The sequence below is a fragment of the Mus caroli genome, unplaced genomic scaffold (genome assembly GCF_978045245.1).
Source record: "Mus caroli unplaced genomic scaffold, Mus_caroli_1 scaffold_13, whole genome shotgun sequence".
Classification (NCBI taxonomy): domain Eukaryota; kingdom Metazoa; phylum Chordata; class Mammalia; order Rodentia; family Muridae; genus Mus; species Mus caroli.
Window position 1 is genome coordinate 50,891,011 of NW_028227268.1, and position 20,304 is coordinate 50,911,314.

Below are 20,304 nucleotides of genomic sequence, written 5' to 3' on the forward strand. Positions count from 1 at the left end.
CTGCTTCTGGGATTCTAGTGGAGGAAGCTCACGGGACAGCTGATTCAGTTGGGCCACACCCTGGAAGCCATTCTAACAAGGCTTTAATGACAAAGCAAGAGTGAGTACCTTATCTGCAAAAGCTGAGCCAGGTTGTTTCTTTCTGTCCTTGCAGAACGTTACTGCGAACCACCGTGCCAATGATGTAATTGCTGCTGAGGATGGCCCCCAGGTCTTGGTGGGGCGCTTCATGTATGGCCCTCTTGACATGGTAGCTCTGACTGGAGAGAAGGTACCCCAAGGGTTGAGCATCTCCTCCTTGGCTCACTTGCCCCACGTGACTCAGGTCCACAGGGCAGAAAGGGTGATAGGACACAGCACAGGGTACACTCCTCATTAAATCAAGGGATAAGGGGAACGTGATACCTCCAAAGAGGTGGGGAAGCCAGCGTGGCTGCCACATGGAGGGAGGGTGGTAACAGACTCTAGGATACAGCAGGCACTGTGCCCAAGGGTCTGCTGTCTTGGCTGTTAAGCATGCTGTCCTGCAGTCTGCAGCAGGTTCTTTGCTCCCTTCACCGGCTGCAGGTGGACATCCTGGTGATGACCGAGCCGTCGTCAGGCCGCTGGGTCCACCTGGACACAGAAATCACCAACAACAGTGGCAGAATCACATACAATGTGCCCCGGCCCCGGCGTCTGGGGGTTGGTGTCTACCCTGTAAAGATGGTGGTCAGGTAGGATCAGGATGTGTGTGAGAACATTCATGTGGTGGACTTTCGGGGTGGCTTTCCCATCCATGCTTGGCTAGAAGACAGAGTTTATTTCTGTTTGCATGGAGCGAGGAAAAAGGAGGAGGCCATCAGCCATCGTACTAGGAGGTGCCACCAAGACCCTGACCCCAGGCTGACTGATTTCAGCTGCAGGCTGACCTCAAGTTGATACCTTCCAGGGGTGACCAGACCTGTGCGATGAGCTACCTCACGGTGCTTCCCCGAGGCATGGAGTGTGTTGTGTTCAGCATTGACGGGTCCTTTGCCGCCAGTGTGTCTATCATGGGAAGTGACCCCAAGGTCCGGCCAGGTGCAGTGGATGTTGTTCGGTGAGTGTTACCTCCCCCCAAGGAAGGTGTCTCCCAGGGCAGGAGCCAGAAGTTTTGGAGAAGGTACATTAGGTCGTGTCTCCCTCCCCCCCCCTCCTTTAGGATATCTGTTGGTCTCTGCCCCTAGGCATTACACAGTTCTGGCTCTGCCTCCAAGTCACTGGGGACCTTTGGTAGGCTCAGTCTCTTTTGTAGACTTTAGCTCATTCATTTGTTCCTCCAAGTTCGCTCTTCTCTTCTCTTGGCCATCCCTTCACCTTACTCTGAGGTCAACTCCACACCAGGCTCTAGTTTGGGTTCTGTGTTTAGATTGCTGCTGGTGGAAGGAATCTGAGACCAGTGGAGGAAAATAAGTCACAGGGCTTAGAGGTGATCAGTGGTGACAACAGAGGCCCAGACCCCAAGGCTGGATAGGAACGCTAGTTCGTGGCAGCTGACATGGGGATCATGCTGCCCAAGAAGCTGGGCTGACTTCTAGGCTCAGAGACAGTTCTCCTCCAGCTGCTTTCTGGCTCCTAGAGGAGGCCCTGGATAGCCTGCTGAGAGGGTAGCTGGTCAGTGGGGATGGGGGCTGCGCTCTCTCCCTCCGTGGCCCCTGCCTCCTTCACCGCAGCACTGACACCTTGCTAGTTTCCAGAAACGGCTTTTTATGAACTCGGCACAGAGCCGTGTGCCTGGGGGTCCATCTGGGGTCTCCCAGCATCCCTCTAGCACCCGCATTGTGCATCTTCAGTTTTGCAAGCTGTTAGATCACCATCTGGCTTTAGAAAGCCCACTGTGGCATCCAGTTGGTAGCTAGTGCCACAAAAATACCTACCCAGGTCTGGGCTTATCCGTACCCTGGGCCATCCACAGAAAACAGTAAAGAAACAAGAGTAAAGACTCTGCCTGAGAAGTGGGGAGAGCTTCCTGGAAGAGGGATCTAGAAGGATGTTGGCTGTCTAAGGAGGGTCCTGAGTCAGGAGTACAGGGCTATGACAGGGGTGACAGAACACCCCCATGTGGATAGGAAGAGCCCACTCACCAGGACAGTGTCCAAGAGCAAAGGGAAACCTTGAAATGTTATTTCAGCACTAGGGAGCCAAGTATGGTTTCAAGCAAAGGAGCAACAGGGTTGGGTTTGTGGTTTATAGAAATCTCCATGGAAACAGTCAGGGATGATAATGAAGCCAACTCTGCCAGGCAGACTATGTCGAGCTGCTTTGGGATCAGTGTCTTTATCCTTGGCATAGCCCCATGGGGGTGTTTGGATGATTAACCCATCTGTAAGATGGGGAAACTGAGCCTGTGGTGTGTGTGTGTGTGTGTGTGTGTGTGTGTAGTTCAAGGTTACACAAGATCAGATCGAAGTGGGAGGACCAGGGAAAAAGTGGCCACTAAGGACTTTGTAGTGGTTCAGGGGAAAGATGGCACCCAAGGTAAGGACCAGGCACTGAAGGTGGGCACAAAGCCTCTGGTCTGTGGGTATTGGAAGTTGTCTTGTTAGTGGAGAAGATGGAAGCAGAAGAGAGAAAGGGGAGGTATCAGATAGGGCTAGTCCTCACAGGCCATCCAAATGTCTGCCACTCATCAGGGGCGAGGACTTGAGGGTCCCCTTACCATTACTGCTGGCTTCTCCGGAAGGCAGCAGCTGTCAGGGCAGAAACTTGGGCAGCGGGTGGCCTGTGGTGGGCCGAGCTGGACCTAGTGATGCCATCTCGCCAGGCACTGGCAGGACCTGGGCTACATGATCCTTTATATCACGGGGCGGCCGGACATGCAGAAGCAGCGGGTGGTGTCGTGGCTGTCCCAGCACAACTTCCCACAGGGCATGATCTTCTTTTCGGATGGACTGGTGCACGACCCACTGAGGCAGAAGGCCATCTTCCTTCGCAACCTCATGCAGGAGGTGAGTGTGAGCGGGTAAGGAGGTATGGAGAACCATGTAACCCTGTGAAGGCAGGGCCTTCATTAGCCAGCAGAGGGGTTAACCCAAGGACCTCCCCTTCTCTCTCAATGTCAAGAGACTGGGCATCGAGGTCCTCAGCTGGCGTAGGGAGGAAAGCACAATTTTGTTGATTGAGTGTGTGTCTCTTACTGGGACATCTTAACAGAGCTGGGAAGCAGGTGTTATTGTCACTGACAGATATTCATGCTTTATCGTTTCCTGACTCCAAGGCCTAAATTCTTGTCTCTACATCTGGTTATTTCTTCAATAGATATCTCAGTGCCTATTGAAACAGGCCCAGTTGTGTTCCTTGCTGCCTGGTGCTGGTGGTTCTAGCCTGCTTTTTTTGAATCTGCCACCCAGAGCTGTAATTCTTGTATTCGCACCTGGGAATCATTAGATAGGCAAACTCCTGGGCTCAGCAAGGCAGCAGAAACTCGGGTGGGGGGGGGGCGGGGGAGGCTGGGACATCTTTGTGTAAAGCCCTCCAGGGCTCCAGAGGATTCTGATGCTTTGGCTGGGGGTTAGGGGGATAGAAGGGAAGGAGGGAGGGAGGGAGAGAGAGAATGAGAGAGAGAGAGAATGAGAGAGAGAGAGAGAGAGAGAGAGAGAGACTCACACATAGAGAGCAGGAGCAGACAAATGAAAACTACACAAGTTCAAATTTTGGTGTCCATAAATAAAGTTTTCTTGGCACACAGCCAAGCTCATCTGTTTATGTATTGTCTGTGGCTGCCTTTGCAATGCAGTAGAAAAGCCGAGTCGAGTTGCTGTGGCAGAGCTCAAAGCCTAAAATATTTACTATTTGGCTTTTCAAAGAAAAAGTCTGCCAATCTCTGATCTAGAGAAAGAAAGGCATGGAAATTGACAATTACTGGTGTGTGGCAGAAAAGGGGCAATATTGGCAAACAGAGGAAGGTCTTAGGTCCGCCTGGGGAATCCCGAGTAGCTGATAGTAGGTAATAACTTGTGGGCTTAGTCTTGACATATGAGTGTGAGTTGTCAGGTAGACAGCAAAGCAGCCTGTGCTGGACCTGGGGAAATATAAAGAGGTTAAGACGGATGTGAAATCAAGCTTTATTTGGGAACAGCTCTGTGGGAGGATACATGTGCCACAGTGGTTTATGAGACTATCCAAAGAGATTGAGGCAAGGGGAATTTTTAAAGGCAAAAAAAAAGGAGGGGGATGACAAAATATATCCTAATACAATACTGTTGGTCTGCAACAAGCAGTAACAATGATGACCTCATTCTGAGGGTGAATGGACAGGTACCGAGCAGATGTGCTTGGAGACATACTGCTTGTGTAATATTGAAGTTGACTTTTTACATTTAAGGTTTTATATTTTAGATCATGTCTCACTGCCTAACCCTGGCTTGCCTAGGACCCCCCACCCCCAACATAGAACAGGTTAGCCTCAAACTTACAGAGATCCATCTGCTTCTACCTCCCAAGTGCTGGGATTAAAGGCATGTGCCACTATACCTGGAGGCTGAAGGCTTTTGTGTAAGGTTGTGGTCCTGGCAGTGTGTGTGTGTGTGTGTGTGTGTGTGTGTGTGAGAGAGAGAGAGAGAGAGAGAGAGAGAGAGAGAGAGAGAGACAGAGACAGAGACAGAGAGACAGAGAGAGAGAGACAGACAGAGAGACAGAGACAGGCAGAGACACAGAGAGAGACACAGAGAGGAGGAGAGTTATCATCAGGCCATCATGACTGGGAACACTTGTTTCATAATCTCCTGGCTTTGTATCTTTGATGGGGTTGATGACCCAAAGTGATTCCACTTTGATTTTGACAACTTTCACCAGATGGAAAAGTAGCCTAGGATGTTCTCAGGATTGCAGAGATACAGAACAGGGTTATGTGCAGGTGAGAGCTGAGGCTGTAGATATCATGAGACACCAAAGCTTGGTAGGTCTTATAACTCTGAAAACCAGATCAGCTCTTGGGATCTCTGCTGAGGGCAGTGCGGAGCAATGGGTAAGTCTAAAGTAGGGCAGTGACAGCATCTAATTTGGGTTGTAGAAAGATCCCTCTGGCAGCTCACGGGAGAACGCACTGGCAAAAGGAAGGGAGGGGGGGTAGTTAGGAGGCTGTTACTCCAGCAAGAGACAGAAGTCTAGAATCCAAATAGTAAGCGTGAGACCGAGAGAAAGGCATGGAGAAAGTCAGGAGAATCAGTTGGTGGCATTGTCAGAACTTGGGAATGATTACGGGCAAGGAGCTCTCAGATGCCCCATGGCTTGGCCAGAAGAGATCAAGGTGCCATTGGGTTTATTTGCATTGCTCAAGGTGTATCTCCAGGATCTGGGGGTAGTGGTGACACACGATAGGTGCTCAATAAGTGCTAGTGGAATGAGCGCACAGATGAATACATGGATAAAATGAGAATGGATCCAAGAGGAGGAGGAGGAGGCAGTGGCAGGGAAAGATGAGGTCAGACATGAACACGAGGAACTTGGATCATGAGCCATGTGGCTTCTAGCACATGGATCAGGGCAGTAGTCTGGGCTGCAGGCTGAGGCTGTGTGGGAACAGGCATCCCCCAGGAATGGCTGGATCCAGGCGAAGCTGTGCTGGGCTTCTGAGAGCAGAGTGAAAAGCCAGCAGAGAAGAGGGAGGATAGGGAGGGTTCCAGCAGAGAGGGAGAGAGAGAGAGAGAGAGAGAGAGAGAGAGAGAGAGAGAGAGAGAGAGACCCTTTCTTGTGAAGGTGGGACAGTGACAGCTGTCTGCCAGCTGAAGATTGGGCAGTGGATGATCTTGGTGTGGAAAGGACAGTTCTAAAGGCCAGGAGGATAGAGCAGGCGGGTACAGAGTGAAGGTAGGTCTCATCCTGGAGCAGGTCGTAAGGGTGGGAGGCCTCAGGCTCTCCATGTGGACAGTGCACACCACCTCTCTTTCTGCCCTTGTGACAGACACCTGAGAAGTTGACTTGAAAGTCTTACTCAGCTCATGAGACCAGAGGTGTCAGCCTGTGGTCTGCTGGTTCCATTGCTGTAGGCCTGCTGTGGGAGTGGGTGGCAGAAGAAAGCTGCATGCCCGGCGGTGGCCTGGAAACAGAGCAAGCCAGAGGATAGCTTCCTCTAACTAAGCCTTCCCTAAGTCCATCTAGCTATGAACTAACTCATTAATGGATCAGCCCCATTAGCACACACCAGCTAGTCACCTCTCAATGGCACCACCTACTGGAGACCAGGCTTACTGCATATGTGCTTGTAGGGTACACTTCACATTTGAACTATAGCTGACAGTAAGTCATCCCAGTGATGACAGTGCATTTTAAAGGAAGGAAACTGCAGCTCAGACTTAAGTCCCCTGTTTTAGCTAAGGTTACTGTTGCTGTGCTGAGATACCACTACCAAAAGCAAGTTGGGGAGGAAAGGATTTGTTTATCTTATACGTCTGCTTCCTAGTTCATCACTGAAGGAAGTCAGGACAGGAACTCAAACAGGAGTCTGGAGGCAGAGGCTGATGCAGAAGGCACTGAGGGGTGCTGCTTACTAACTTGCTTAGCCTGCTTTCTCATTGAACCCAGGACCGCCAGCCCAGGGATGGCCCCACCCACAATGAGCTTGGCCTTTCTCCATCAACCACTAATTAGGAAAATGCCCTGCAGCCAGATTTGATGGAGACATTTTCTGAATTGAGGTTCCCTCCTTTCAGATAACTCTAATTGTGTCAGATGAACATGAAACTAAATCAGACTTCCTCAGTGAACACCATAGGACAAAGGGTGACACAGATAGGAGACATACATCTCTACCAGTTGGGTGAGATTAGGGTGATGAGCTAAAAGAAAGCACCCCTAGAACAAGGCGGGGGAGGGGGGAGCTCACCAGACCAGCTATCAGGAAGCACATAGCCTAGAGCTTGCCTCCAGTTTAGGTTCCATAATGCAAAGAGCTCTCTAATGTGAGGAACTGGGGCAGGGAAGGGGCAGTCATCTGGGGGTGGCTTTATCAAAGGTGTCTGAGTGCAGATGAAGGGTTCCTCAGCAGGGGCTTCCTAAGTCTTCCTCCCTCTTCACCAGCCTGCTTTTGTGTTTCAGTGTTTCATCAAAATCACTGCTGCCTACGGCTCCACGAAAGATATCTCTGTCTACAGTGTGCTGGGCCTCCCTGCCTCCCAGATCTTCATTGTAGGCCGGCCCACCAAGAAGTACCAAACCCAGTGCCAGGTGTGTGAGGGCCAGGGAAAGGGGTTGGGGCAGCTCCCAATCATTCAGTTACCTGCTCATCCTTTCTTTTATTCATTCATCTCTACTGAATAATGCCTTGGGCCAGGCCCCCTGCTGGATGCATGGGAGAATCCAAGTGGTGGCCGATGTAATGGCATCTAGGGGAAGGGAAAACAGCAATGACTTGTATAGCAGTGCCATTCTGAATGACAGAATGATGGGGCTTTGGAGATGAGCCGCATACTTAGACTTTAGGGTAAAACTTGCTTCCGGGGAAGTGGGTGGAGTGGGGACGAAAGACAGTTAGGAAGAGCCTGGCATACAGACATAGGGGAATCCTGTTATGGTAGCGAGCCTCCCTGCTACTGGTTTTGGGGTCCGGGAGAAGCTGCAGACTCTCGCGGAGGATGTCTTAGGGAAGTGGTGGTGCCGGGAGACAGGGTCAGATGCTAACCTGACGCTTGTTGCCTCCACAGTTCCTGAGCGAAGGCTACGCAGCACACTTGGCGGCACTGGAGGCCAGCCACCGCTCTCGCCCCAAGAAGAACAACTCGCGCATGATCCTGCGCAAGGGCAGCTTTGGGCTGCACGCGCAGCCAGAATTTCTGCGCAAGCGCAACCACCTGCGCAGGACCATGTCGGTGCAGCAGCCGGACCCACCGGCCGCCAACCCCAAGCCCGAGCGGGCGCAGAGCCAGCCCGAGTCCGACAAGGACCACGAGCGGCCGCTGCCGGCTCTCAGCTGGGCGCGTGGGCCCCCCAAGTTCGAGTCGGTGCCCTGAGGGGTGGGCGGTGCTCAGTACCGTGGGCGCAGCTAGGCGGCCTGCAGGGATGGGAAGGGTTGCCTTCTCCCCGACACAGGCGTTTTCCTGCTTTTTCCCTCCCGTGTCTGTCCAGCAGTGTCCGACCAGAGCAGGGAGGGACCTTACCCTGACATTGGGGAGCTCTCTGGGCTGAGATGGGGTGAAACCCGGGGTGTCTCAGTGAAGTCGCCGCCGCCTCCCCACTCCTGTGCCCGCAAGCTGGAGTCAGGGGTAATGTTTGTGTGTGTGAGACCCTGGGGCCAAGCCTGCCTGTGCCAGTATTTGGATAAAGTTGACCATCTTTTTGCGTGCTAGGTTTCTGTAGCCGCACTAGGCAGGCTCTAACAAGAGAAGCCCCTAGCGCTGGCTGGGCACGCGGCCAGGCAGGTGGCCGATTGCAGGTACAGCAACTGTCTGTAGAGGAGAAAGTGGCATTTGTGTCTGCCCTCCTTGTGATATCCGGGCACCACTTTGGGGCTGGCTGTCTTATGACACAGAGAGATCGCTTTATGGGAGAAGATATTCCCTGGGTCCAATCTATGTATGTGGAGTTTGTCCACAATCCTGGGGACTGGGCCTGGTGCTGACTGTTTGTCTTGCAGCTGTCCTCTGTCTCCTTTCTTGTTCTCAGTATCCTTATTCTCCTGTGGCCCTTGAAGACAGTCCTCTTCCCTGAATCTTGCCTTGGACTCCTCCCACTTGGTCTGGCTGTGTGCCCTGGAGTCTGTAGCATATCTCACTCTTTGGGCCCTGCCTTTTTTTTTTTTCTGTAACTAGAGAGGGGGGCCTTCTGGCTGAGATGGGTACTGGGTTTGACTCCTAGGCCGCCCAGCGTTTCTGCTCTATGGGGCTTTTCAGGATGCCCTGTGGGCCTCCTCCTTATCCCACCCCACCCCATCCTTGGAGAAAGGTTCTGGGGGTGGGGCTGAAAGGGAGTCCAGCATTTCAGAGGAAGACCCTACTTCATGGAGAACAAGTTGATTTGTGTAACACAGAGGGAAACAGAAACTGCTTCCCTCCACTAACAAAAGGTGACAGCATGGCTGCCCTTCCCATAGCTCTGTTCAGACTCACAGTTCCCTTTAGGTTTCTGGATTGCACAGAGCTGAGATCTTGGGTTCTGGAGGTTCATGGAATATTGGCTCAAACCATTGTATTCTCTTCCTCTCCCTGGCCACTCAGTTTGGTTTGAGCCTAGAACCTCCTCTAGGGTAGGTAGACCCCTTAGGGTGGTGGCAAGGGCGGGCATGTCTCCTTGCTGCCAAGCCCTTGGCCTTGGCACAGGCCTCCTTTTGCTCTCTGGCCCAGGCTGATACCTGTTGCATGGTCACCTGGGTGTCTTGGGGCCCTCTGGGCTGCCACTGAGGCCAGGGCCAAGTACCTGTGTACACTGCAGGCACATGCCAGCCCAGTGTCGCTTCTGCTCAATGTCTACCTCTTGCAGCTCCCATGCAGCCAGTGGTGGCTGCCGATGGGGGTGACTGGCACCATGTTGTGAGTTGCCCAGCAACCCGGGTGCCTCCCTGAGGCTGGAGGGGTGGGGTGCGGGCTCCCAGTACCCACTCTGCCCTTTCCACTCAAATGTCTTCTCCAGCCTGCCAGCTCCTGTTCCCTCTGCCCATCCTGTCCCATCTGCCAGCTCTCCACTGCACCATCAGCACTGCATTCAGCAAACGAAACCCAGCACTGCCAGGGGGGCTACAGAGCAGACAAGAAGGCGTGGGACCAGCTTCTGCTTCCTCCTCCACATTCCTCCTAGAAGTTCATACCTGTCCCCAGCCCCCCAAATCATCCTTGCCTCTCTTTTGGTACCAGCTCGTATGGCATAGGCACCTTAATCCCAGTCCTTTCCCTTAGTGCTGTGATTTGAGTTCGGACAGACCCGTTTCTCTCATCTCCGCTCAGCAGGAGCCACTGAGTCTAACTTTCAAATGATAAATATTCCGCCTCTCCCTTCTCTGAGAACCCCCCAGGCTGAGTGCATGTGTGAGTGGGGAGCCCCCAGGGAGACTAGAGCCTGGGACAGGGCTCTGTGTGGGCCAGAGCCAGCCAGAGGCCCCACCCCTCTTTCGCTTGGATGACCCCTTTTGTGAGATGTCCCTGGAGTGCAGGTGTTGCAACCACCACCCTAGGAGCTATGGCGGCCTGCGAGGTGCGCTTCCTGGCAAGTACTCTGTGCGTGATTCCTACTAGTGCTTTGTTGAGTTGAGTCAGAGACAAAAGGAACCTATTCCCAGTGTTCTCCAGGAGGTGTGCTGGCGCCTCCTCCAGTATTCCTGTGACCCTCCATCCAGCTGTTTTTCTAGTTACCTCTAGCTCCTGGTGTGCCTGCTCTCCAGCTGCTGGAAACACGTTCCTGCTTGACCAAAGTTCCCGTATCTGAGTGGCATGTTTGTTCTTCCCGTGTGGTGGCTGTCCTGCCCCGGCTGAGGGATGCCTGATAATTTCCTTTATCCCTTGTCCTGTTGTGGGTGGCTGGAGTCTGTTCTTCCAGCTTCATACCCCCCCCCCCCCCCCGAGACTGACCTCTCCCTTAAGCACCATGAGATATTTTTAAAGAAGTAAATTATTTTCATGCATTCAGACAAACAGCCTTCCTGCCTGGGTGCTGGGCTACAACATATGTATCTGAGCCCCGGGATTCCTGAGATTACTGGGGTGCTCCTCTGAAGGAGGGGAGGCTGTATCTAATGGTTTTTAAACTGTACTTTGGGTACTTTGCAACCCAGAGCTATGCCCGGGAAGTGTCCTGCAGACAAAACATGGCACCTATAGAAGACTGGACCCTGCCAGACCGGTGCCCCCAAGTCTGGAGGAGGTGCCACTTTTGCAGGCATGCTCCACATTTGGCTCAGGTGAAGCCCCACCTGGGAGGGGCACCCCTGACTGTAGGAGCGTTGCAGTTGACCCCGCCTTAAACAACCAACTTTCCAGTGGAATTCCCAGGGTTCCATTCCAAGTGCTCTGGAAAAAAAAAAGTCCCCTTTTCTTTCCTTCTGGGCTTGGGAGGAATTTCTTATATACCCAAGTTAAAGGTTTAGTACAAGTAGCAAGGCCCGGTTGAGTTCTGATCTTGTTGGGAAACTATCAGGAAGGTTAGGAAGAAAAATCAGAGTTTGAGTCCACGCTCTGGAAGAGATGGGGGACACCAGGAGCGGGAGGCCAGGAGGGTGGCCAGCGAAAGACATTCCCCCTCAGACTCAGACCCACTGTCCCTTTCTCTCTGTTTACTCAGTGGTGGCAGCCGGTCTGACCTTGTCTGCGGTCTGCCTGTCCCTGTGTGTAACTTCCAGTCCACTCTGTGGTGGATGGTCCTGTGATAGAAAAGGCTTATTTTAGTCCTCATGGCTGCCTTGTACAAAATCTGTTAGAAAAGAAAATGTAAAATACCCGATTTCTAACAAGACAAAAAAAAAAAAAAAAACAGCATTACGGAGTTAAAAGATTTTTACAATTGGTCTTGATTTTGATGTGAGCTGTTTTTAACTCTGAAACATTGTCACTTAAATAAAAACCTTATTTGCCTTTAAGATGCGCTCTGTTTTGGGCTAAGGTGAAAAAGCTTTTCTTATACTCTGGTTCCCTCTGAGAGAAGGACGGGGTGGAGGGGATGGGGGGGGCACAAGGAGGCGCTCAAGACTTACGGTGTCAGTGTGGGGTCAGGGTATGTGCAGATAGATATCTAAAAACATGCCAAGCATCGAAAGCGAGCTTTTATTACGAAAAAACAATGTGATCTACAAATGACACACTGGTATCTTTTTAATAGAATGACATAGCAGATGTCTTAAATAATTTACAAAGAGAAGAAACTGCTTTCGAACAGCATTCCCCTCCAGGCACGCTAGTGCCCCTCCATGGAGAAGATAAGTAGGCTCCGTGAGCTGAGGCCTGCAGTCTGCAAATACCTCCTCTCTTCCTGTGGGGTCCTGGGGGTGGGGAGCAGCAGTGAAAGTGGGTCTTCCGGAACATCTGCCCTGGGAATACGGGGGAGGGTTTGTGGGATGACTCCTGCAGGTCCTTGGTCCTAGCTCCCAGACTCAGAACTGTCTAGCATCTTCTGGTACAGTCCTAATATGGATGGACAACTATGAAGCTGGAGAGCCAGACGAGTGTGCCCGAGTCCAGGAGTCCCCTGGGGGAACATGGGCAGTTCCCATCACCTCTTCAAGGTCTTCCTAAATAACTCTCAGGCTGTGGCTAGTGGTTACCAGTGGGCCCAGATACGACTGAAGTAGAAGAGTTCTGGACCCTATGTTAGTCAAATCCTTGTTAGCAGTGGCCTGGGGATGCTGATAAACCCAAAGCCGTCTCCAGGAAGTTCATGGGTTGGGTGGCATGGACATCCTGGTGGCTTGGTGGTTGGACAGAGCCGGCTTCCTGTAAGACAGAGGTTCCACTGTGCGTCTCTATATTCTCAAGGCAGGGGATATAGGATACTATAGGTCCCTTCTCCCAATTGAGAGGCTGAGAGTTGACTTTCAGTCCTCTGAAATCACAGGGTGTTGATGTGATCAGCTTTGGCTGAGGGAAGTGGACGACTCTGTACCAACCTACGCTGTGGTTTTCTTACTCCATTCACTTCTTTACACTCCTGCAAGTGTGCGTGCAAACTCACATGTGGGAAAAGGAGAAGAAGGAGGAGGAAGAAACTGAGAAAGAAGCAGGGTCATTACCTGAAGGATGCTTGCTGTCCTCATTCACGGATAAGGGAGACGGTCATGTCACCACTAAGGACAGAGAAGGGGGAAGGATTGCTGACCCGGGATGCTTTATGTCCTGAAGGCACATACTATGTTCTAAAAGCACAGACTAGACAAGACAGGAACCTGTAGGAATGGTGGGAACATGGCCACTGGGGACATATGGCCCAAGAACCCTTTGTGGGAAAACAGTTTCTAAGTTTGGGCAAATTCAGAGTCATAGCTCTGGCCCCAGATTGGAGTCCTGAACAGACAGACCAGGGACTCCAGAGCAACCACGTTGCTTTTGCCAAATTATGGGTAGACAGGGTATAGAGGAGCCATGAAAGGTGTTGGAGGAAGGGGAGGTCTCTCAGGAAGCAGGTACCCAGCCACATGTGAGGTTCAAGGTGACTGGAGAAGGTGGGAATCTATGACCTGGATGATTCCTAGTACATCCTTCACCATCATCCTAGGAGGCAGATGCACAGATGGACAAGGACTTGGTCTTGGTCATGAGACAGGTTGGTATTAGAACCAGCACCCTCTCTAGAAATACGGTATGGCTCAAGGAGCCCATGGCCATTTTACCCTGACCCCAGGATGCAGCTCACCTCTCTTCAGCCTTGATGGCTCTGTCCAGCCTTTGAGACAGCTTCTGAAGATGCTGGATTCCGGCTCCCACAGGCTCAAGGTCACTGTCAGACTCACTGAACACAAGGAGATGTCACAGCTGGGATTAGAAAGAGCCCTGAGCAGGGCCCAGGTGACCCCGGGGGACTGGGAAAGCCCCACTAGAACCTCCCTTTGGGGTGTGACATGCAAGCCTGAGAGGCCAAGCAATGGGCAGTTATTTTATAGCTCAATGAGGGCTGCTGCTGGTCTTGCACCTGGGCCTCGGTCTTCCAGATGTCTCCCATCTAGAAGGGAGTGATACTCATCTCCTATGCCTTTTACAGCTTGGCAAACTGAGGCTCAGAGATTTTTTTCCCCCCTCAGGTCCTCACCAGCTTTGGGGCAGGGCATACTTGTCCCAGGTGACTGAGGAGACTTGTGGGACAGAAGGGGAGGTCCTGCTGGGCTCAGACAACTACTTGCCTGGGAGAGCAGAGAGGTTCTGTGGAGGAACAGGGGCTCCGGAGGGCAGCCTCCCTCCTTAGCCGCTGACGGCGATGGGCATGCGGACCCATCTGGCCAGAGAGGCGAAGATGTCCCCCGACTCTAGCATCCCGGTTGGCCCTGCATAGCCGAGTGTTCTTCTGGCTCAGACTGGGTGGTGGCGACCCTCTGTCTTTCTGGGCCCCTCGCTTCCTCTTCACTTTCACCTGTGTCTCCATCAGCCACTTGGTGCCACTCTGACAGGACTCCTGGATCCTCTGTGATGGGTTCATGTGCGAAGGTTGGCACAGATAGGACCAAGGTGGGCTACCAGGCTCTAGCCATTCTTCCAGCCCAGGGCCGGCCCCACAAACACAGTCTGCTGTTAGTAAGCAGCAGCGACAGTAAGCAGCCAAGAGCAACAACATGACTCTCCGTGAGATGGTACTCTCCTGCAAGACCTTCCTGAGATCCACTGTGGGAACTCAGCAGGTAGCAGCAAGACCACTCTACATCTGAGCCCCCCGGGCAGAAACTAACTCAGAGAGTGAGGGAGGCTCAGTTTTCTGGATACCAGCTCTGGATCCTACCTTAGTCCTATTCTTTCTCTTCCCTCCTCCATCTCAGTCTAAGATACTTCAATGACAGGTCTGGTCATAACACTTCATTGCTCTGAGCCCTTCCATGGCTCCCAATAATCTACAGGGCTGAGTCCCAACCCTTAAATCTTCGACATGTGGCTGGGTCAAACAGTCTTGCTAGATTGTCTTTGCCTTGGCAAACCAGAACCCAGAAGTTGGAGCAAGGCCCGAGATAAGTTTTCATGAGTTGGGTGACCTTAGACAAACTGTCACATTTCATTGTTCTGAGCTATAGCGATGTTGAAAGCAATCTTAGGACTCTTCCAAGTTAGAGATAGACTTTGGCAAGGAGACCTCTCTGCTCTCTCTCCCTACACCATCAGAATGCTAGCAAGATGCCAGGGGCCATTCCCCCTTCTCTTCTTAGAGGTCTGCTCATTCTCATAGCTTCTGTCCTGTCCAGGGGACACCTGCCCACATCTCCAGCTCCAGGTTTAAAGACCTAGGTGTGGTCAACGTGATATCGTGACAGGTACATTTTCTTGCCACCAAACCAGGCAATTTGCCTGACTCCAGAACCCACATGGTGGAGGGAGACCCTATTCCTTCTCTGACCTCCAGACAAGTACCACTGCCTAAGCGCCCCTCCCATAAATAAATATTAAACCATTAAAAAGAAGATATCTGCTCGAAGGCTCTTGGACACACCACACACAAACACCACCCCTCAAATCTGCCTTCTGAACCGCTCAGGAAGTTGCCCCTTTCTGCAAGCCCTGCTCCTCTGCCTTTTTCTACCAAATAGTTGACAGCCAAGGTGTAAGAGTGTGACTGGGAGAATTTAAATGGGGGTCAGCACACAGGACTGTGCTGACTGCTTAACTTCACACTGGGGACTCTTCTCTTCAGCATCCACGCTGGACTCACTCACAGCATTCCACTGGCCCTGTGCCTACATACACCTCCCCTTTCCTGAGTGATCTTGGAAGAGTCACCTATTCCAGGAAGTCTTTATCCACTAAGCTTGAGACTGGTATCTCTTTATAGATAGCCATTTCCTGCAATTCTCTATCACAGGACATGGCAGGTCACCTTGCATGGGGAACATCAATTTCTTCCATGACTTTATTCACCTACTGATTTGTTGGGAAACTATTATGTGCCAGAATGACCAGGGTTCTGGGAAAAATGGCAAGAACCTAATCAAACCCCAAGACCCCATGGAGTCTATATTCCTAGGGTCTCCCTGAGGATAGGGACAGTCAACACCAAGGACCCTTCTGCAAACAGACGGCCGGTGGTGTCATTGTTACCTGGGACATGGCGCCCAAGGCACTTTTGGCTGAGCGAGCTGCAGCCTGAAGACCTTGCTGCTCTGGCTCTGGACTTTCCAGGCGTTTCCAGGAGGGGCCATTACCGAGGTTCAGGCTGACTGCTCTCAGAGGCAGCCTCCTTTGGAATTGTCTGCACAGGGAGCCCAAGGGACCGGTCTCCGGATGACCCCCAGCAGACCGGGTCACCTCCTTCTTCTCTAGCTGTTCCTCCTTTAGGAGTGATCTTCTGCGCACAGAGGTCCTCATGCCCTGCCACTGAGACGCCATGTGCTTGGTCCAGTTTCCGCTGCCCGCTAGATCCTGGGGAGGTCAAAAGGTCATCAAAGTACTCCCTGACCCCATTCCAAGGCTCCAGGGACCTTGGGAACTGGTAAAGAGATTAAGTGGAACCTCGCGGGGTAGGCCTGTTGGGCAATTGTGGATGCCAGAAAGATGACCAATGGCATCATGGTCAGCAGCTGCCTCCGTTGCAAGGCGGCAATTTGTCCGTCTTTCCATCCTAGCCTATTCCCCATAGGCTAAGTGGAGTGGCACACAGGTCACGGAGCCTCGGCGCTTACGCAGGGCACCAGCAGTATGCTGTTTTCACAAATTTTCCTCTCTGGAGCAGATTTAGCAATCCAGCCATGGCCTCGGATCCGATGGGGCGTTTGCAACTCCTAGACATTCCCTTTGTCTTGTGGGTCCTATCCAGAGCTCCTGACCCGTTTCCCATTCAGAGCTTCCCGTGAGACCGTCCCCCACCCCCCTCCTTAAGCCCCTCGGTAACCCGGCATGCTCACCTCCCTGCTTGATACCCGGACCCGAAGATCGGCACCCTCTCCTAGCACACTGCAGCCGATTTGAAACTCCGCGCGGCCTCGCCCCGCCCCGGCGCTTGCAGCCCATTGGCCCTATCAGCCATCCACCACCGCCGCCCCTGGATTTCGATTGGTCTTTTTCTCTCGTGACTGTAAATCCTGCTTTGGGATTGGCCTGGCCACGCCCATACATCGTTCGGGGACCCCCGCCTGGCTCGCTGCAGAGGGGTCCAGATCGCCACCGGATCACTGTTAACGCCCAGCCCGACTCCCTACATCCCGGCTGCTTAGTCCCAGGCGACCGCGCCTAGTCCCTCGTTCTCCCAGGCTCTCTCCCTCAAGCCTGCAGGTCAGGGTGCAAGATGCTGCGGGGAGTTTAGGTCACCGCCACCCAGGGCACGCACCCTTTTCAGTCCTTCACCCCGCCTAACTTCTCTCCCACGATAAGTAGTTTTGTCAGAGCGATAGGCTGGGACTGCTGAGCTTTGCGATCCCTGGGAAGTTTTGTTTCAAATTCCCCGCGTAATTCTCTTCCTTCCTGCGAGATGGCCCTGCCCCTGTCTGTTCCTCAAACAAACACCCAGCTGGCGGCGCCCAAGAAAGCACATCTCAGAGGAGGGGACAGACTGTAGATCACCCTCTCCACAGTTAAGTCAGTTCCTCTGCCTGGTCTTGCTCTAGGCATCTTTCAATCTTTCTTTCCTGTAGTCTGCCAGCAAGCTAAAAAAACAAACCAAGAAACAAAGACGACGACGACAAACAACAACAACCCAGCCTGGGTCACTTTCTCCCATGCTTTCATTTTTATGGTTTTGACTTTTTTTTTTTAAAATTATATTTAATTATATGTCTCTGTGCATGTAAATGCCTGCGGGGTGGGGTGGTGGCGACACAGAAGAGGAAGTCAGACCCTCTGGAGCTGGAGTTAGAGGTGGTTGGTTCTAACTGGCCACACTCAGCCTCCCCAAGATTAAAATCAAGGGGCTCGGTGTGCCACAATAGGGCCTTCTTATCGGTCCTCCAAAAAGAATTTCTCTTCTCCCTCCTCTCTCCTTTCCTTAGCCTGGAGTGAGACTCTTAGAGACTCTTCAGGCCTCTTCCTGGTGTCAGGATTGTCTGACCCTCTCCTTAAACCTCAGTGTTTACCTCCCAACCCCCTATAATAATGGTTGATTTGTGTGTAGCACTTGCAAACACTCCCTTTCTATCAGCAAGCCCCTTTTATCCCCAGTGCTCTGCAGCTCTGTGAGGTAGCTGGGGTGTAGAGAGACTGGCCGTACAGTTCACTCACTAACTGTAGCAGGGTGAAGGACCCAAAGGCTGTGCATGCAGGGACGTTGTCTGTGTGACCAGGGTTGACCCTCTCACTGTTGCTCCTCAGATCCCACCCTTTCCCAGCTGGGGTCTCTCCCTTGACTCCTGAAGCCAGCACTCTTCTGGGTCCTGTCACCTCCTGCTGGCTGCATAAAGCCAACAGAGCCAGGGGGAGACACTCTGGTTCCCTGCTCCCCCAAAGTCTCTCTAATCTCACCTCACCAGGGGGAACTTGTGACTTATTAAACCCTGTGCTTTCTTCTTTCTTACACCCATGGCTCTCAAGTTCAGCATGTGTAGAGAGACAAGTATTTCCAGACCAAATCTCCAATAATCAATCAGAGAACTGTACCGTTACCTAAACATGAGACCTTGGCAATGAGCTGGCTAGGCAGAGGATATGTTTGTAGGCATTTATCTCTGTGACTGTGTTTTGTTTTGTTTTTGCACAGGGCATATCATGTTTAAGACCACTCTTTGAAAGAAACCACACACACACACTCACACACACACTTCTCTCTCTGTCTCTGTCTCTGTCTCTCTCACACACCCATACAACCCCAAACAAATCTCCCTGAATGACTGTGACTGTTTGATGTGCTCAGAGAAACTCCATTGCTGTCACCTTGGGTGACAGTGGGTATAGGCTGAGGTTCAAGAGCCCATGAGCTCTCTTTTGCTCGATGATTTTGTTCCCCAGCCCCTCTCTCCTCCATGGGATTGTTTACCAGGAATCAGAAATGCGTGCTTCTCAACCTGCTTGTGTTAGGCCACTCGTGTTTGTGATCACAATCAGGAGATGCTTGCAGTGAATCAGAGGGAGGAGGAGAGTGGTTTCTATGAAGACGGAATTCAAAGTGTGGGTATGACTCAATGAAGACGAAACACTAGGAAATGAATCTCTCTCTGTCTCTCTGTCTCTCTGTCTCTCTGTCTCTCTGTCTCTCTGTCTCTCTCTGTCTCTCTCTGTCTCTCTCTGTCTCTCTCTCTCTCTCTCTCTCTCTCTCTCTCTCTCTTTTTCAGCGCTTTCCCGCACTCAGTTCCCCCAGCACCTGCATCAGCGCCTGGCGTGTCAAGGCATCCATAATAAAAGCTTATAATTTCTGAGCCCTTAACCACTCGTCAGATACTCGGCTAAGAGCATCCACATTCTTGCTTCTCCGTTCTCACTGTAGGTCTAGGGAGTCGGATCTATTTTTAACTTCATTACTGATGACGACACTGGAGATTCAGACAGGCGGAGATCCTGGGTCTCTGACTCTGAGCCCGTGTTCCTCTCTTTGGGTCACACATCCTTGCTAAGCATCTAGAGTGTGTGTGCATGCATGGCGTGTCTGTAGAGAGACTTCTGAATGCTTGCAGCCCTCTACCCTTTTGCCACTTGGAGCTGTAACTGGCGGACCAGGTTAATGAAGGGAAGTCTCCATGGCAACGAAAGAAGGCAGAAGTATTTTCTTCTGAATGGGAAGCTGCTCCCTTCAGCCATGCATAGAGAGAGGCTGGGGGGGGGGGCTCCACGCAGGTGTAGCTCTTTGATGGGGGCCAGGTGCAGGGTCTCCTCAGATGGAGGACAATAAAGCAAGAAACCCAAGTGAGGCTCAGCTCTGCCTTTTCCTCTGCGGAGGAGGAGGGGGTAGAAGAGGGGTGTCCCAGCAGCCCCCTCTCTCCTGGCTTCTGCTTCTGCCTCAAAGCTTTCACTAGTTCTCATCCACACCCAGCAGTTACCATGTGCAGAGTGCCATGGGTACAAAGAGCCAGGGACTATGGGAAGTACACGGGGCACTGGGACCTTAGCTTGGTTGGAGGTTGGTTTTCCCAAATATGTGGCATTCTACCGGAGGCACTGGGTGCGGGGTGACGTCAGGAACACTGCCACATTCCAGGACTGACTGGAGTAAGGCTAAGAGAAACAGCATACCTAGGGTGGAGACCAGGGCCAGAGACTTGAAGGTTAGGACAGGAGCTTAGAACAGATCTGAAGAGAGTGGGAAGTCATCTGGATTTAAAGAGAGGAACAGGTGACTGGAAATGTTTTCCAATGAGACCTTGGAAACCTTTGAAGCTATGGTCTAAATAGGCAGTGGACCAGCACCCCCTCCCCCCTTCCTTAGCAGTGAAGCCTGACCTCTGGAATCCCTTTGCTGTGTGCTATGACGCTCTGCAAAGTAAGATGTGGAAACAGTAACCAAGGGTGAAGCATCCAGATGGGGCATGAAAGTCCTTTTCTGCCATTGTGCATCTAATCAGGAGAGAGAAATGTCCCAAAGAGAAACTGCATTATAAGGAGTCATTATACAGCAACTCACAGAGCACACGTCAGGTCGGGAGAATACAGCAGGGATCTCAGAGTCAGACTGCATTATAAGGAGTCATTATACAGCAACTCACAGAGCACACGTCAGGTCGGGAGAATACAGCAGGGATCTCAGAGTCAGTACCTGACCCAGGTGTATGTGGCATGGCAGGCACTGGTTTCCCTGATGGTCCATTCTTCCTCCTCAATGACA

At 52.1% G+C, this 20,304-nt stretch overlaps 2 protein-coding genes across 3 annotated transcripts in view; one reads left to right on the forward strand and one right to left on the reverse strand.

Annotated features, from left to right (window-relative positions):
* Pitpnm3 (PITPNM family member 3) overlaps positions 1 to 11,518 on the forward strand; it is an 88,774-nt gene extending 77,256 nt beyond the window's left edge. For both annotated transcript variants that reach the window (XM_029484174.2, XM_021176711.2), the window contains exons 15-20: positions 155 to 271; positions 568 to 716; positions 932 to 1,081; positions 2,786 to 2,969; positions 7,057 to 7,185; positions 7,662 to 11,518. In XM_029484174.2, the coding sequence (XP_029340034.1) occupies positions 155 to 271; positions 568 to 716; positions 932 to 1,081; positions 2,786 to 2,969; positions 7,057 to 7,185; positions 7,662 to 7,967 (1,035 nt within the window). In that variant the 3' untranslated portion in view covers positions 7,968 to 11,518. The remainder of the gene's footprint in view (positions 1 to 154; positions 272 to 567; positions 717 to 931; positions 1,082 to 2,785; positions 2,970 to 7,056; positions 7,186 to 7,661) is intronic.
* A 679-nt stretch (positions 11,519 to 12,197) lies between these two features.
* On the reverse strand, positions 12,198 to 15,977 carry Pimreg (PICALM interacting mitotic regulator). The gene is made up of 5 exons (XM_021178250.2): positions 15,663 to 15,977; positions 13,769 to 14,046; positions 13,285 to 13,380; positions 12,665 to 12,718; positions 12,198 to 12,368 (listed from the first exon to the last, which is right to left on the reverse strand). Exons 1-4 carry the CDS (start codon positions 15,948 to 15,950, stop codon positions 12,685 to 12,687), a joined length of 696 nt encoding a protein of 231 aa, XP_021033909.1. The 5' UTR covers positions 15,951 to 15,977; the 3' UTR covers positions 12,198 to 12,368; positions 12,665 to 12,684.
* Positions 15,978 to 20,304: the final 4,327 nt, after the last annotated feature.

Excerpts from the sequence above, each read along its gene's own strand:
- Pimreg (XM_021178250.2), bottom strand. The coding sequence starts at position 15,950 with ATGGCGTCTCAGTGGCAGGGCATGAGGACCTCTGTGCGCAGAAGATCA. Across the intron at positions 13,381-13,768 it reads GAACCTCTCTGCTCTCCCAG|TGAGTCTGACAGTGACCTTG; the intron begins GCAAGTAGTTGT and ends CCTTGTGTTCAG. Across the intron at positions 12,719-13,284 it reads GCCATCAAGGCTGAAGAGAG|TGGTGACATGACCGTCTCCC; the intron begins GTGAGCTGCATC and ends CTCTGTCCTTAG.